A 17830-nucleotide genomic window follows, 5' to 3' on the forward strand; every position below is an offset into this window, starting at 1 on the left:
CTTGACTCGGGGGACAGAAGCCAAGATCAATTCGGATGATCGCAGTATGCGGGCAGGTACGTAAGGAGTAATCAGGCCCGACAGGATCTCAGGTGTAGAAAACTTTAAAATTTTAAAGGTGAGGCATAAGGTTTTAAATTCGACCCTTTTTGAGATAGGGAGCCAATGGAGGCGGCGGACAGCATCCGTTCCAGAGCACGTTCTTGAGAGTCCAAGTAAGACTCGGGCAGCTGTATTCTGGACGCGCTGCAGACGGTTCAATTCCGCTTAATTGACGCCTAGCAGCAAAGAGTTCGCATAATCAAGTCTAGCTAGAATGGTAGCCTGGACTATAAGTTGACGTATAGTCGAGTTAAAGAACCCTAAAATAGGCCTTAAACCACGTAAAAGACCAAAACAGGTCCCTGCGATTTTTTGGGTGTGATCTTGGAAACCCAGGGTAGAATCAAGCCAAAGCCTAAGGTTCTTTACCACCTGCATAGGGGTAGGGGCAGGGCCCAAAGAAGGAGGCCACCACTGAGTGTTCCAAAGCCCCTTATCCTTCCCCACCAGTAACACCTCGGATTTACTGGCGTTGAGCTGAAGACAGTTCTCCGTCAGCCAGCCAGCAACCGCCTCGAGGCCCTTCCGAAACTGGGTGGCACCGTTAGCTTGATCATCCGAGAGAGCCACCACCATCTGGGTGTCGTCCGCATAAGAGACCAAGGTGAGCCATGGTCGCGAGCGACTGCTGCCAGGGGCTGAACATAAAGGTTAAACAGAGCCGGACTTAAGGCCGAGCCCTGGGGGACCCCCTGCTCAATGGGCTGCATGGAAGAAGCGAAAGGGGGGGCATAAACCTGGAATGATCTATCTGACAAGAAAGAGCGGAACCATTCCAGAGCAAGATCTTTTAGTCCATCTTCCTCGAGCCGTCGCAGTAAGATCCGATGGGAGACCGTGTCAAATGCGGCACTCAAATCAAGCAATATGAGTGCCGCTGTTTGACCTTCATCTAGGATGGAACGCAAATGCTCACTTACCGCTAGGAGTGCTGTTTCGGTACTGTGGCCGGCACGGAAGCCATTCTGAGACCGGTCTAAGATCTTATTGTTATTTAAAAAGTCAGAAAGAACTTTATTGACATGGGCCTCCGCCACTTTAGCAACCCAGGGCAAGAGAGAGATCGGTCGAAAGTTTTCAGGCTTAGTGGGGTCCAGTAGCGGTTTCTTTAGCAATGGAAGCACCTTGGCTTGCTTCCAGGACATGGGGACCATTGCCTTGCTGAAGGAGGAGTTAATGGTCAGTAGTAGAGGTGTAAGAAGTACAGATAAGCAGTCCCTAAAATGAGCCGGTCTCATGGGGTCAAGAGGAGAGCCTGATTTAACTTTGGTACTCAAAGCAAGAAACCCCTCCTGAGAGATGGAAGGAATAGCCTCTAGTGTTGCATTAGATATAGGAATTAAAGGGCTCTCTAAAACCCTAGAGCAGTTGGGGAAGGTTTTATAGATGGTTTCTACTTTTTGAACAAAGTAGGTGGCCAGATCCTCACAGTGTTTTCCAGAAGTGATGAAAGAGGTAGGCGGATCCTTCCTCTTTTTAAGATCACTGAGAATCTTAAAAATGCATTTCGTAGGATTGTTGCTAGATGCTATCTTGTTGGTGATAAAGGCAGCTCGCGCTGACTGTACGGCTTTGTGGTATGATAGCATCCAGGTACTGTTTTTTATCTGAAGGGCAGTAATTCTTCCTCCATGCTCGTTCGCGCTGTTTGCAGACAGTCCGCATGGCCGCAAGGGAATCCGTGTACCAAGGGTTAAAGCCAGAATCGCGGCCCTTAGACCATTTGGCGGGAATAAGAGAGTCTAATGCCGCATAAATCCACTCACAAATAGTATTATAGGCTTGTTCTGGGTTGGCATCAAGGATGGGGGACGGGAAGCCAGAAGGGCCAACAAATCATCCAGCCTAAGTTTGTGCCAACGGCGTTTGAGAGTGGCCCTGGAGGGAGCTCTCGGCGTGGCCCCCACCTGGGGGAGGGAGATGGCTATGAGGTAGTGGTCGGACCAACAAACTGGGCTGGGAGGTTGAACCTGGAGGGAGGGGATGTTGGAAAAAACTGGGTCCAGTAAGTGTCCAGCCATGTGAGTGGGTCCCAGTACCAGTTGTCTTAGTTGGCAGGCTTCAAGATCTGCAATCAAGGTACTGACTTCCGAGTCTGACGAAAGATCAAAGTGAATGTTTAGGTCGCCAATTAAGCTAAAATTAGCTGTTATCAAAGCCAATGCGTGAACAGCTTCCATAATCGCTACTTTGAATTCTGCTGAGGGGCCAGGCGGGCGATAGACCAAGAGGCCCGAGAAGGAAAAATTAGCGTTGAGTGAGAAGGTAAAGCAGGCGCACTTGCACCCTACCACGTCCTCCCTGACAAAGGTACAGTGCAGGGGGGATTTAAAAATCACCGCCAAACCCCCACCTCTGGTTTCTCTATTAATGGTTTGAATGGTAAACCCAAGGGAAGTGCGAGGCCAGGTTCGATTACTGTGTCCTCATTGAGCCAAGTTTCGGTGACAAAAAACACATCCGGGGACTCGTGCTCAATGAGATCATAGACCTCGTTATAGTGCTTAACGAGAGAGCGCACATTCAAATATAGAATTTTAAAGGGGGTCTTGATCGCGTTGGAGGGTGAAGGGGGCGGTGCAGAGTAAGAATTATACCTACACCTATAGCAACAGAAGGGCCCCTCTGTCGCTAATCTAGGATGTGGATTGCAGGGGTATATACATTGGCCTATAGATATCAGCGATTCCCTGGTGTAGCTGAGCGTCACGGAAGTGGAACTGGCAGCATGCTTGGCGTCTGGCGACGTCCAGGTGCGGACGGGCGCAGACGGGCTTGCCTTCGGCGCGCCAGCGGCGCGCTTCCGCTGCGCGCCCGTGTTAGCATCAGCTTAAGTGCTGCCAGGAAAGAAAAGACTGGTGCGGGCACAGAGTTCTCCCAAGATGGCGTCCCCCCCGGCTTCCGTTACTGAGGCTGGGGTGCCGATCCGGTTTCACCGCCTGGCCCAAGCACCCTGAACAACTGGCAAAGGTAGGAAGAATGTGACGTTTTTAAAAGCACCGCAAGTTAGAACTAACTAAACACAACTGATCAGAGCAAAGCAAGCGCGCATAGGTAATTCAAATTTCAGTAATAGTAAGGAGCGCAAACACTACCTGACGGCTCAAGTCTCAGGAGACAAATGAGGCTTGAGCCTTACAAATAAAATCAATATTTTACCTCATTATCATCTTCAAACATGACACCTCTGAATGTTTGGCTCTGGGTACCTTGCTTGCCATATGAAGAGGATGTGCTTGAAGTCCTGAGATTATCAAAAAAGAGAAAGAAATATTCTTTGAAAGGTCATGAATCAATAGTCAATGTTAACTATTGTTATGTGGCTAACAGCTTTGATGTTCAACAGACCATACTTTTACAAATGCCCAGGATGCCCAGTCAATAACACCTCAGAAGGGGCCAGTGATAATCTATACAAACAACATAAATCATGGTCCTTTATACAATGCAGTTGCTGTGGTAAACATTTACAATTGTGGCTCAGTGTCTCTGCAAGCAGTTACTTCATCTGACATCCAATTTGTTGACATAGTGACAAATAAAAATAACAATTAAGCTTCACAACTATCAAATTATTATTTTTTGACAGGAATGGCCAAGTTATTTTCCTCATTTCTCGGTTGCCCATTGTTTATGCATTTTTTAAACAAAATTTCTCCCAAGAGCTATTGGCTAATGCACTGTAAGATACAATTAACAAAAACAGAAGCTTTACATTAGACTGCCCTCATAGAAGGGCGACACCACCTTCAGGTTAAAGATTGCCTGATGCACTAATCTATCAAGGTTGAACATAGTATGTGGCGGTCGCACAGAAGTGACTGCAACAAGGTAGGATGTTTTAACAATCAACACCCTCAGAATGCAACTATGCATGCCTTTTAAGAGGTGCACACATCAAACAAGCGAGAACCAAATCAGGGTTTTATTGCAGCATTACAAAAGGCGCAGGCGGAAACATGTTAGACCTTTCAAAAACGGCATCGCAATGGTTGATTTGAACAAAGAGGGTTGGTCAGGCAAATGGAGAAATGCAAAAAGGTTTAAAAGGTAACCCTCAACAGTACCCACAGCAAGGCCGAAAGTGTCAAAGATAAACAACATTTAGCTGTTAAAGGTTCAGTGTGTGGCTCCTTGGACCAGCGTCCAGTGCAGATGTAGAAGGGCGGACATCACCTGGATGAATTTCTGGAAAGTGAATACATTTTCCCTAAACTTTTGACTGTCAATTTATTCTGCTTAACGGTCTCCAGAACTCTAATATTGCTTGAGGAACAGTGTAGTTGCGAACAGATACATTCATTTGGGGGATTTTATAATAGGCGGATTGCACTGACCCAATCATCACTCGGAAAATTGAACACTTACACTTTCTGCTGACTGGTCAGGTGGTAGCCTGTTTTTCTGAGCCATGCAGAAATTCTTCTGTATTCATTACGGTAGCCATATTGGGTGCAGACTTTCATAATTATTGTGCAATGTCTACCCCAAAAGTGCTAAGCCACTAGCAACTATTTAGTAATGAACCTAAGGCAAGCCCGATTGCGCCACACACCAAGCTGTCCAACTGAAAGCAGAGTTAAATGGGATTGAAATGCTGAAGGGTAAGGATAACCACAGAGTTTCCTAAAGCCCCAAAGTGTTTCACTCTTATTCTCATCCTTTTATACTCTTTCAGTGGCTACTTGACTTATTTAAAAAAGCAGAGAACTTATATCTTAATGCACCATTGTACAATATTTTATCTCACAGGGACCAAAGCACGAATTCCCTGAGCCTAACTTCGGTATGTAATGGGAGATCATCACTTACATATCGTAGAACTCAGTCAATCTTTAAATCTGGATTTTTGCTGTCTAACAGAAACATGGCTACAGAGACACTCAGACTGAATACAGGATGAACTCCTACTACTACTTGTCAGTACTTGACATCATCCAGTGACAGTGAGTGTTTTGAAAATGTTTATGAGTGTTAAATATATATACACCAAGGTGTATTGGTGAATCAGTGGGTGTATGAGTGCCTGTATGGATGACTCAGTGGGTGCGTGACTGACTGTATAAGTGAGTGATTAGGTGTCTCAGTAAATATATGGGTGAGTGACTGGTGGTGTGAATGTTTGTATCAGTCTGTCAGTTGGTGGCTGTATGAATGTGCAAGTGGGTACGTGAGTGGCTTTATGGGTGTTTGGTTGGTTGTCTGAGTACCTGCATGGGTGTCTGAGTGTCTCTGTGGATGGGTAAGGGGGTGTGCGACTGCCTGTATGGATGAGTGAGTGGGTGAGTAAGTGGTTGTGTGGGTTAATGAGTGGTTGTGTGAGGAGCTGCATGGGTGAGTGAGTGTGTGTTTGGCTGCATGTGTGAGTGGATGAGTCAGTGGTATATGTATGAGTAATTCGGTATGTGAAAGGCAGTATAGGTGAGTGATGGGGTATATGAGTGACTGTCTGGGTAAGTGAATGTGAGTGGCTTTATGGGTGAATGTGTGCTTGTCTCAGTGACTGTATAGGTGAGTGAGTAGGTGTTAGTATCTGCATGAGTAGGTAAGTGGGTGTGTAACTATGAGTGAGCAAGTGGTTGTGTGATTAACTGTATGGGTGAGCGAGAAGCTCTATGGGTGACTGACTAAGGGTTTGAGTGGCTGTTTGGTGTATGAGTGGATATGCCAGTGGCTGTATTAGTGAGTGAGTGGGTGTATGAGTGGCTGTATGGGTGAGTGAGTAGATGTGTGTGTAGATCAATGAATTAGTGAGTGGGTGTGTAAGTACTGGTATGAGTCTGTGACTGGTTGTTTGGGGGTGAGCGTATGAAAGTTTCTATGGGGGTGTGAGTGGGTGCATTAGTGAAGGTGTTTCTCAACATTGAGAAAGGCGATCGTGCCGAAACATGTCTGTTCAGTGTCTTAGTGTGGTGGCAATAAAAATATATTGTAACAGCTCTTGTGAGTGTGTTTCGATCTTTGCAACCAAGATTGGGTTAAATATTGGATATATATATCACTCATATACCCCATCACTCACCTATACTGCCTTTCACATACACAGTTACTCACCCATATACCACTGACACATCCACTAACCCACACAGCTACATATATAATATATATACACACACACACACACACACATATATATATATAATCTACTGGCGGTCGCCAGTAGATAGTTATAGTTAGGACCGAGTTCCCATAGGAAATCTGAAAATTCTATTTTGAATAACTTTGGCGCCGGTTGACGAATCCTCGCGAAATTTTCAAAACTAATGGGTTGCTCCGCTCAGCTCCTACCCTGAAAGTCTCGGGGTGATTTGTCAAGCGGGGGCTGAGAAAAAAAGGGGGGTCCCAAAACGCGTTTTCCCCATGCATTTTCCCATAGGACCTTTAGTCGAAGGTACAGCCCGAACGGCTGAACAAAATTACTTGAAATTTGGCAAAGAGGTAGTCCTCAGGTTAGGCATGTGCCTTTTGCATATATGGTGTCAATCTGTTCAGTAGTTCCTGAGAAAACTGCAGTTAAAAGTACATAAATATCTATATGCGCGCACCGTGCGCGCACCATAACGTGCGCAAGCGTAATTCTGATTGGTGGTTACATGTCAGTCAACATTCGAATCGGTCGAAATCAGGAAGTGTCGGCTGCCATTTTGTGTGTGACAGTGAAAAAGAAAGGTGGAGAACGTGAAAAGGGGGCAGGGTAGAGAGTTCCTGACCCCCTAGCCTTTGTCAGGGGGTCCCTGAAGGACCCCGGAGGGTGAAAAAAACATTTTATTTTTTTTTCCAAAAAATCGCGGGGTGCACGCACCGTGAAAAAAACTTAAAAAAAAAAAACATTTTAAACTGTTTATAAGTTTATAGAAGATATTAACTATGCTGTTCAACTTTATCCAAATTAAAAAAAAAAGAGCTGAGCCATTCCATATTACAGGATACAGTCAATCTATAACTATATACATAGGTAGTTTATTGTAAAATAAATATACAAAAAATATAATAATACATACATAAATTAGCATTTAAAAAACCTTACAAATTCACTTGAAAAACCATAGGTTTCACACACGTTATAGTTAGGAATTAGCATTTAAAAAACCTTGCAAATTCACTTAAAAAACCATAGGTTTCACACATGTTATAGTTAGCTGGACATTTCACTCGTAAAAAACCATTGAAATTCCCCCGTTATAGTTAGTTCAGATAATTATAACTCGCGCGACCGCCACTCTATCACAAGGATGATGTCATGAGTGATGTCACTGACCATGTCATGTGTGATGTAATATGTGACGTCATCAACAGTGGATTGCGGTCGTGCGAGTTATAGTTATCGGAACTAACTATAACGGGGGAATTTCAATGGTTTTTTACGAGTGAAATGTCCAGCTAACTATAACATGTGTGAAACCTATGGTTTTTTAAGTGAATATATATATATATATATATCTATATATCTATATATATCCACCAAACTTTTTCAACAAAAGTGATCGACGCCGTGTCTGTGCGCAAAATCAAAGTTTTAATGCCAGCTGAAAATGCTAGACGCGTTTCGCCTGTCCTGCAGGCTTGTTCACTAGCAAAACAATAAAGTTACAGTGGCTTTTTTATCCGTGAATGTGCTTAAGTCACATGAGAACTACACCAATAAAAATGGACAACAGACTTGTAGTTTTTCATGGTGGGGCACAGGTTAATCAAGGTAAGATACCCAAATACATTTTAGCTTAGTGCTTATCTTGATAAATTTCATTTTAAATTGTCATTATGTCACAATACAAGATTACATTGTAACTATTTACGCCAAAATAAGATCATCATCGTAAAACATTTTAAACCACATTGCCGACCAAAGTGGTCATTGATGGCCTTATCCGGTTGAAAACCGAAAGCAAATTGACCATTTTTGTTTAAGTAAACCCAATGCGTTCAAACAAGATTATGATGATCAAAATTCATTATTCAATAAAATACAGCCCAAGTGGGCATATGCAAAAATTGACATACTTAAAACCTGTGTAACACAAATTGTCTGTAATGTAACAGTGTCCAAATATCTACAAAACTAAAAAAAACCTTTAAAAAAAGGAGGGGATAGGGAGGAGCCTATAAATGAGTATGCAGATCTTCTTCCATATTTAACCCATCCGGGATCTTAGTATTGAGTCTTATAATGTAACAAGATTCAAGTCTGCGAAGTTTTTTCTCACGATTGCCCCCCCTGCTACTAACAGGGACGGCATCAATAACAAAATAAGAGAGACCTGCAGCGCTTCTGGTATGGTATTGATCAAAATGACAAGCCACGGGGTAGGATTTGTCCCCATTCTTAATGGCTCGCAAATGTTGCAACACTCTTTTGTGGACAGGGAGGATGGTAGAACCTACATATTTCAACCCACACGGGCATTGAAGCACGTATACTGCATAGTCTGTTTTACAGGAAAATTTCCCTTTTATTAGTTGTACAGACTTATGATCAAAGCCTACTGGGAAATTGGTTGTATTTTTTCCAAAGCTGCATGCTTTACATTTTAGGCATTTAATAAAACCATCCTTTCTGGTTAACCATGCACTGTTCGGTCTCACCCTAGTCTCACTGGGTAACATATTGCTGACTAGAGATTGGTGAAGGGATCTGGCTTTTCTAAAAGTAAACTGTGGTCATCTTTGTATGGATTTACCCAATACAGGATCATTACGAATGATATTCCAATGCTTGTAGATAATATTTCTTAGATCATTTTGTTGGTTGTTGTATGTAGTGATGAATCTACACGTATTGGGCTCTGACTGGGATAGTTTAGCTGACTTACTATCTTTATTGAACAGTATCTGCTCTCTAGTTCTCTGCTTAACTTTAAAGGCAGCTTGGTTCAAACATGTTGCCGAATACCCTCTGGCTTGAAAACGAGATTTCAAACAGGATAGTTCTTTTTCAAAATCCTGTTCTTTGCTACAATTACGTAAAGCCCTGAGACATTCCCCGTAGGGGATACTCCTGACTAGTTTCACTGGATGAAAACTGGTAGCATGTAGCAGTGTGTTTCCATCCGTAGCCTTACGGTAGAGTTTAGTCTCTAATTTACCATCACTAACATATACAGTAAGATCTAAAAAATTGATCTCACAAGCACTTATTTCACTGGTCAGTTTCAGATTTAAATCATTTGTTTGGAGTTTGTTCACAAACTCCTCTGCGTCTTTTATGGTGCCTTTCCAAATGATAAAAAGGTCGTCAATGTAACGACTCCAGTGAATTACATTATTCTGCCACTCATCCTACCAAAGCGATTGGACCACCTGCTCCTCCCACCAGCCCATATGCAAATTCGCATAGCTGGGGGCGAAGCAGGTGCCCATCGCGGTTCCGCATATTTGGTGGTACAATTTGCCATTGAAAAGAAAAAAATTATTCTCAAGACAGATAGAAATCATTTTGAGTATCATTTGGGTATGGTGCCAAAACCTTGCGGGACGGTTACCCAAAAAATGACGACAAGAATTTAAACCATCTTTGTGGCGGATACTAGTGTATAGCGTTGTGGCATCTATGGTAAGTAATAAAAAATCATCTTCCCATGGAATGTCATAGATCTTACGTAAAAAGTCACCTGTGTCAAGGATCAATGATGGTAGGAGTTTAACAAGAGGACACAGGAACGAATCAATGAATTTGGAAGTATGTTCAAATGCACTTCCTATGGCCGAGATGATTGGACGGCCAGGAGGGTTTGTCATATCTTTGTGGACTTTTGGAATTAGATATAAAACTGGAGTGGTCGGACATATGATTTTTAGGAAGGTCATTTCATCCTTACTAATTAGGCCTTGTTGATTCCACCCCCCCAATAAGGAATTGTACATAGAGTAACATTCTTCCATGACATTTTCCTTTACCTTAACATAGTTTGATCTATTTGTGAGCTGTTTATATGCCTCTGTTAGGTACTGCTGCCTGCCCCATAGAACCACATTACCCCCCTTGTCTGCATTGCGCACAATGCAATCATTATTGTTACTCAATTTGTCCACCAAGTTATAATACTCCTTAGACTGTTGAGTAAGTGATTTTTTCTTTGCCTTTAATGATTTACATAAATTTTTGATGTCATTGGTGACCAGCTCATTGAACACATCCACTGAATCCCTTGCTGTTATGGGCGTGAATTTCGAGACCGGCTTGAAGTCTGTTGATGTCTCAATGTTCATGCCAATTCCTTCTTTGGAGGCCACCAATGACATTCGATCACTGGTGCTAGGTACATCCAGAGAGTCACTGGATTGAATGTTGGAAACTTCCAAGTGGCCAAGATCCTGTAGTTCCAACATAAGATTCATGTCGTCAACATCCAAGTTCTCATGTTGTATTTGAACACAAGCAGCGGCAGATGTTGTAAGTTTTTTCGGGGCGACTGCAAAGTATTTTTTCAGTTTTAACGTTCTGACAAATTTGAATAAGTCCACCCTTGTTTTGACATAATCAATGTCAATTTGTGGACAATATGAAAGGCCAAGTTTTAAGATGTTTTCTTCCTTTTCAGAGAGCACGATATCCGTCAAGTTTACTATTGCTGTACTATTGGTATCATTCATTTGTTGCCCTTGGCTTTGGGCTTCTCTCTCTCGTTTGCAGAATTTTGAGCCTTTCCGCCTCTTCCTCCTCTGCCTCTTGCTCTTTGTGACCTGACATTTGTGGGAGGTCTTGGGCGCAGATTGAAACGCCGTTCCTCCCGTAAAAAATCAATTTCGTCAACCACAGATGGAATAGCTGTTCCCGCCAGATTACTTGGCCCTTCCTCCACATCTGTGTCGACTTCAGAGCTTGGAATACTGCTTTGTTCAGAATGACGTACGTGACTAGATGGCACACTGGCATTCATTCGTAAATTCCTCATGGTCTCAAACTTTTTTGCAAACGTGTAAATTTGACCTCGATCATAGTCATTTTTATTGCGCATAAACTTTTGTGCCTTCCTTTCTTTAATAGATGTTTCCAATTTGGTCAGTCGTTCCTTCATTTCCGACATGAATTTCACAATACTCTCTTGTTCTAGCTCCTTGCTCAACATGTCCATGATTTGGTCGATTTCTTCCAGGATTTTGGCACGATCTATTTCGGCGTATTTAATGAGGATCGCCAGCATTCTGCTCGAGGATTCTTGGCTGTTGTCAGACCACTCCCTCAGCATGTTGGGATTAGGATCCTCATATGTGGGCGCTACCAGGATTCGAAGCCCTCTCGGAATCCTTTTTACTTCCAAGTAACGGTGCAATGATTTGGCCTCCCACCATTTAGAAAGTTCAATACGCCTCAACTTTTCTAGTCGTTTCAGACGCGCCACCACATCCGTGGTTTTATTTTCTGGAGTGCTAGCAGTTCGCTTGTTACCAGATACATTGTCGCAGAAAATCGATAATGCGGCTTCCTCCCGCTCCTTAATTTCAGCAGCTGACATTCTTAAACAATTTGTTTGTGGAACAATCCACGCGCACAGAACCGCCAAAGCTCACAAACACTGAACTGTGTGTGACCGTTAAATAAATGTTTCAATGGCTTTCCCTTTTCCCCTGCGCCGTACAGTCAAACGCTCACCTCAGCCTGTCTTCCACACGTCTCGGGTCAGCCGACTCGGAACGGCGTGGTGTTTCTCAGCTGAGTCGCTATTTGAAATCTCCAGGTCGCGATCCCGCTCTCCTGTATCCACGGCACGGGGGGGGGGGGCAGTGGTACTTAAACACAATCCACAAGCGAATGGGAGAACCCGCTGCCTCCAAACCAAAGGGCGTGTCGAAGTAATGACCTCCCAGTCACGGTCATCAATATCCACCAAACTTTTTCAACAAAAGTGATCGACGCCGTGTCTGTGCGCAAAATCAAAGTTTTAATGCCAGCTGAAAATGCTAGACGCGTTTCGCCTGTCCTGCAGGCTTGTTCACTAGCAAAACAATAAAGTTACAGTGGCTTTTTTATCCGTGAATGTGCTTAAGTCACATGAGAACTACACCAATAAAAATGGACAACAGACTTGTAGTTTTTCATGGTGGGGCACAGGTTAATCAAGGTAAGATACCCAAATACATTTTAGCTTAGTGCTTATCTTGATAAATTTCATTTTAAATTGTCATTATGTCACAATACAAGATTACATTGTAACTATTTACGCCAAAATAAGATCATCATCGTAAAACATTTTAAACCACATTGCCGACCAAAGTGGTCATTGATGGCCTTATCCGGTTGAAAACCGAAAGCAAATTGACCATTTTTGTTTAAGTAAACCCAATGCGTTCAAACAAGATTATGATGATCAAAATTCATTATTCAATAAAATACAGCCCAAGTGGGCATATGCAAAAATTGACATACTTAAAACCTGTGTAACACAAATTGTCTGTAATGTAACAGTGTCCAAATATCTACAAAACTAAAAAAACCCTTTAAAAAAAGGAGGGGATAGGGAGGAGCCTATAAATGAGTATGCAGATCTTCTTCCATATTTAACCCATCCGGGATCTTAGTATTGAGTCTTATAATGTAACAAGATTCAAGTCTGCGAAGTTTTTTCTCACGATTGCCCCCCCTGCTACTAACAGGGACGGCATCAATAACAAAATAAGAGAGACCTGCAGCGCTTCTGGTATGGTATTGATCAAAATGACAAGCCACGGGGTAGGATTTGTCCCCATTCTTAATGGCTCGCAAATGTTGCAACACTCTTTTGTGGACAGGGAGGATGGTAGAACCTACATATTTCAACCCACACGGGCATTGAAGCACGTATACTGCATAGTCTGTTTTACAGGAAAATTTCCCTTTTATTAGTTGTACAGACTTATGATCAAAGCCTACTGGGAAATTGGTTGTATTTTTTCCAAAGCTGCATGCTTTACATTTTAGGCATTTAATAAAACCATCCTTTCTGGTTAACCATGCACTGTTCGGTCTCACCCTAGTCTCACTGGGTAACATATTGCTGACTAGAGATTGGTGAAGGGATCTGGCTTTTCTAAAAGTAAACTGTGGTCATCTTTGTATGGATTTACCCAATACAGGATCATTACGAATGATATTCCAATGCTTGTAGATAATATTTCTTAGATCATTTTGTTGGTTGTTGTATGTAGTGATGAATCTACACGTATTGGGCTCTGACTGGGATAGTTTAGCTGACTTACTATCTTTATTGAACAGTATCTGCTCTCTAGTTCTCTGCTTAACTTTAAAGGCAGCTTGGTTCAAACATGTTGCCGAATACCCTCTGGCTTGAAAACGAGATTTCAAACAGGATAGTTCTTTTTCAAAATCCTGTTCTTTGCTACAATTACGTAAAGCCCTGAGACATTCCCCGTAGGGGATACTCCTGACTAGTTTCACTGGATGAAAACTGGTAGCATGTAGCAGTGTGTTTCCATCCGTAGCCTTACGGTAGAGTTTAGTCTCTAATTTACCATCACTAACATATACAGTAAGATCTAAAAAATTGATCTCACAAGCACTTATTTCACTGGTCAGTTTCAGATTTAAATCATTTGTTTGGAGTTTGTTCACAAACTCCTCTGCGTCTTTTATGGTGCCTTTCCAAATGATAAAAAGGTCGTCAATGTAACGACTCCAGTGAATTACATTATTCTGCCACTCATCCTACCAAAGCGATTGGACCACCTGCTCCTCCCACCAGCCCATATGCAAATTCGCATAGCTGGGGGCGAAGCAGGTGCCCATCGCGGTTCCGCATATTTGGTGGTACAATTTGCCATTGAAAAGAACAAAATTATTCTCAAGACAGATAGAAATCATTTTGAGTATCATTTGGGTATGGTGCCAAAACCTTGCGGGACGGTTACCCAAAAAATGACGACAAGAATTTAAACCATCTTTGTGGCGGATACTAGTGTATAGCGTTGTGGCATCTATGGTAAGTAATAAAAAATCATCTTCCCATGGAATGTCATAGATTGTACGTAAAAAGTCACCTGTGTCAAGGATGAATGATGGTAGGAGTTTAACAAGAGGACACAGGAACGAATCAATGAATTTGGAAGTATGTTCAAATGCACTTCCTATGGCCGAGATGATTGGACGGCCAGGAGGGTTTGTCATATCTTTGTGGACTTTTGGAATTAGATATAAAACTGGAGTGGTCGGACATATGATTTTTAGGAAGGTCATTTCATCCTTACTAATTAGGCCTTGTTGATTCCACCCCCCCAATAAGGAATTGTACATAGAGTAACATTCTTCCATGACATTTTCCTTTACCTTAACATAGTTTGATCTATTTGTGAGCTGTTTATATGCCTCTGTTAGGTACTGCTGCCTGCCCCATAGAACCACATTACCCCCCTTGTCTGCATTGCGCACAATGCAATCATTATTGTTACTCAATTTGTCCACCAAGTTATAATACTCCTTAGACTGTTGAGTAAGTGATTTTTTCTTTGCCTTTAATGATTTACATAAATTTTTGATGTCATTGGTGACCAGCTCATTGAACACATCCACTGAATCCCTTGCTGTTATGGGCGTGAATTTCGAGACCGGCTTGAAGTCTGTTGATGTCTCAATGTTCATGCCAATTCCTTCTTTGGAGGCCACCAATGACATTCGATCACTGGTGCTAGGTACATCCAGAGAGTCACTGGATTGAATGTTGGAAACTTCCAAGTGGCCAAGATCCTGTAGTTCCAACATAAGATTCATGTCGTCAACATCCAAGTTCTCATGTTGTATTTGAACACAAGCAGCGGCAGATGTTGTAAGTTTTTTCGGGGCGACTGCAAAGTATTTTTTCAGTTTTAACGTTCTGACAAATTTGAATAAGTCCACCCTTGTTTTGACATAATCAATGTCAATTTGTGGACAATATGAAAGGCCAAGTTTTAAGATGTTTTCTTCCTTTTCAGAGAGCACGATATCCGTCAAGTTTACTATTGCTGTACTATTGGTATCATTCATTTGTTGCCCTTGGCTTTGGGCTTCTCTCTCTCGTTTGCAGAATTTTGAGCCTTTCCGCCTCTTCCTCCTCTGCCTCTTGCTCTTTGTGACCTGACATTTGTGGGAGGTCTTGGGCGCAGATTGAAACGCCGTTCCTCCCGTAAAAAATCAATTTCGTCAACCACAGATGGAATAGCTGTTCCCGCCAGATTACTTGGCCCTTCCTCCACATCTGTGTCGACTTCAGAGCTTGGAATACTGTTTTGTTCAGAATGACGTACGTGACTAGATGGCACACTGGCATTCATTCGTAAATTCCTCATGGTCTCAAACTTTTTTGCAAACGTGTAAATTTGACCTCGATCATAGTCATTTTTATTGCGCATAAACTTTTGTGCCTTCCTTTCTTTAATAGATGTTTCCAATTTGGTCAGTCGTTCCTTCATTTCCGACATGAATTTCACAATACTCTCTTGTTCTAGCTCCTTGCTCAACATGTCCATGATTTGGTCGATTTCTTCCAGGATTTTGGCACGATCTATTTCGGCGTATTTAATGAGGATCGCCAGCATTCTGCTCGAGGATTCTTGGCTGTTGTCAGACCACTCCCTCAGCATGTTGGGATTAGGATCCTCATATGTGGGCGCTACCAGGATTCGAAGCCCTCTCGGAATCCTTTTTACTTCCAAGTAACGGTGCAATGATTTGGCCTCCCACCATTTAGAAAGTTCAATACGCCTCAACTTTTCTAGTCGTTTCAGACGCGCCACCACATCCGTGGTTTTATTTTCTGGAGTGCTAGCAGTTCGCTTGTTACCAGATACATTGTCGCAGAAAATCGATAATGCGGCTTCCTCCCGCTCCTTAATTTCAGCAGCTGACATTCTTAAACAATTTGTTTGTGGAACAATCCACGCGCACAGAACCGCCAAAGCTCACAAACACTGAACTGTGTGTGACCGTTAAATAAATGTTTCAATGGCTTTCCCTTTTCCCCTGCGCCGTACAGTCAAACGCTCACCTCAGCCTGTCTTCCACACGTCTCGGGTCAGCCGACTCGGAACGGCGTGGTGTTTCTCAGCTGAGTCGCTATTTGAAATCTCCAGGTCGCGATCCCGCTCTCCTGTATCCACGGCACGGGGGGGGGGGGCAGTGGTACTTAAACACAATCCACAAGCGAATGGGAGAACCCGCTGCCTCCAAACCAAAGGGCGTGTCGAAGTAATGACCTACCAGTCACGGTCATCAATATCCACCAAACTTTTTCAACAAAAGTGATCGACGCCGTGTCTGTGCGCAAAATCAAAGTTTTAATGCCAGCTGAAAATGCTAGACGCGTTTCGCCTGTCCTGCAGGCTTGTTCACTAGCAAAACAATAAAGTTACAGTGGCTTTTTTATCCGTGAATGTGCTTAAGTCACATGAGAACTACACCAATAAAAATGGACAACAGACTTGTAGTTTTTCATGGTGGGGCACAGGTTAATCAAGGTAAGATACCCAAATACATTTTAGCTTAGTGCTTATCTTGATAAATTTCATTTTAAATTGTCATTATGTCACAATACAAGATTACATTGTAACTATTTACGCCAAAATAAGATCATCATCGTAAAACATTTTAAACCACATTGCCGACCAAAGTGGTCATTGATGGCCTTATCCGGTTGAAAACCGAAAGCAAATTGACCATTTTTGTTTAAGTAAACCCAATGCGTTCAAACAAGATTATGATGATCAAAATTCATTATTCATTATTCCATGGGAAGATGATTTTTTATTACTTACCATAGATGCCACAACGCTATACACTAGTATCCGCCACAAAGATGGTTTAAATGCTTGTTGTCATTTTTTGGGTAACCGTCCCGCAAGGTTTTGGCACCATACCCAAATGATACTCAAAATGATTTCTATCTGTCTTGAGAATAATTTTTTTCTTTTCAATGGCGAATTGTACCACCAAATATGCGGAACCGCGATGGGCACCTGCTTCGCCCCCAGCTATGCGAATTTGCATATGGGCTGGTGGGAGGAGCAGGTGGTCCAATCGCTTTGGCAGGATGAGTGGCAGAATAATGTAATTCACTGGAGTCGTTACATTGACGACCTTTTATCATTTGGAAAGGCACCATAAAAGACGCAGAGGAGTTTGTGAACAAACTCCAAACAAATGATTTAAATCTGAAACTGACCAGTGAAATAAGTGCTTGTGAGATCAATTTTTTAGATCTTACTGTATATGTTAGTGATGGTAAATTACAGACTAAACTCTACCGTAAGGCTACGGATGGAAACACACTGCTACATGCTACCAGTTTTCATCCAGTGAAACTAGTCAGGAGTATCCCCTACGGGGAATGTCTCAGGGCTTTACGTAATTGTAGCAAAGAACAGGATTTTGAAAAAGAACTATCCTGTTTGAAATCTCGTTTTCAAGCCAGAGGGTATTCGGCAACATGTTTGAACCAAGCTGCCTTTAAAGTTAAGCAGAGAACTAGAGAGCAGATACTGTTCAATAAAGATAGTAAGTCAGCTAAACTATCCCAGTCAGAGCCCAATACGTGTAGATTCATCACTACATACAACAACCAACAAAATGATCTAAGAAATATTATCTACAAGCATTGGAATATCATTCGTAATGATCCTGTATTGGGTAAATCCATACAAAGACGACCACAGTTTACTTTTAGAAAAGCCAGATCCCTTCACCAATCTCTAGTCAGCAATATGTTACCCAGTGAGACTAGGGTGAGACCGAACAGTGCATGGTTAACCAGAAAGGATGGTTTTA

The 17830-nt window shown here is 42.5% G+C and overlaps 1 protein-coding gene across 1 annotated transcript in view; it reads right to left on the reverse strand.

The window, feature by feature from the left end:
• Positions 1 to 17830, reverse strand: part of MRE11 (MRE11 double strand break repair nuclease) — a 453446-nt gene that overhangs the window by 22283 nt on the left and 413333 nt on the right. The window contains exon 19 of the mRNA XM_085621402.1: positions 3262 to 3346. Within this exon, the coding sequence (XP_085477528.1) occupies positions 3262 to 3346 (85 nt within the window). The remainder of the gene's footprint in view (positions 1 to 3261; positions 3347 to 17830) is intronic.

Source organism: Triturus cristatus, chromosome 8 (assembly GCF_964204655.1).
Source record: "Triturus cristatus chromosome 8, aTriCri1.1, whole genome shotgun sequence".
NCBI classification, from domain to species: Eukaryota; Metazoa; Chordata; class Amphibia; order Caudata; family Salamandridae; genus Triturus; species Triturus cristatus.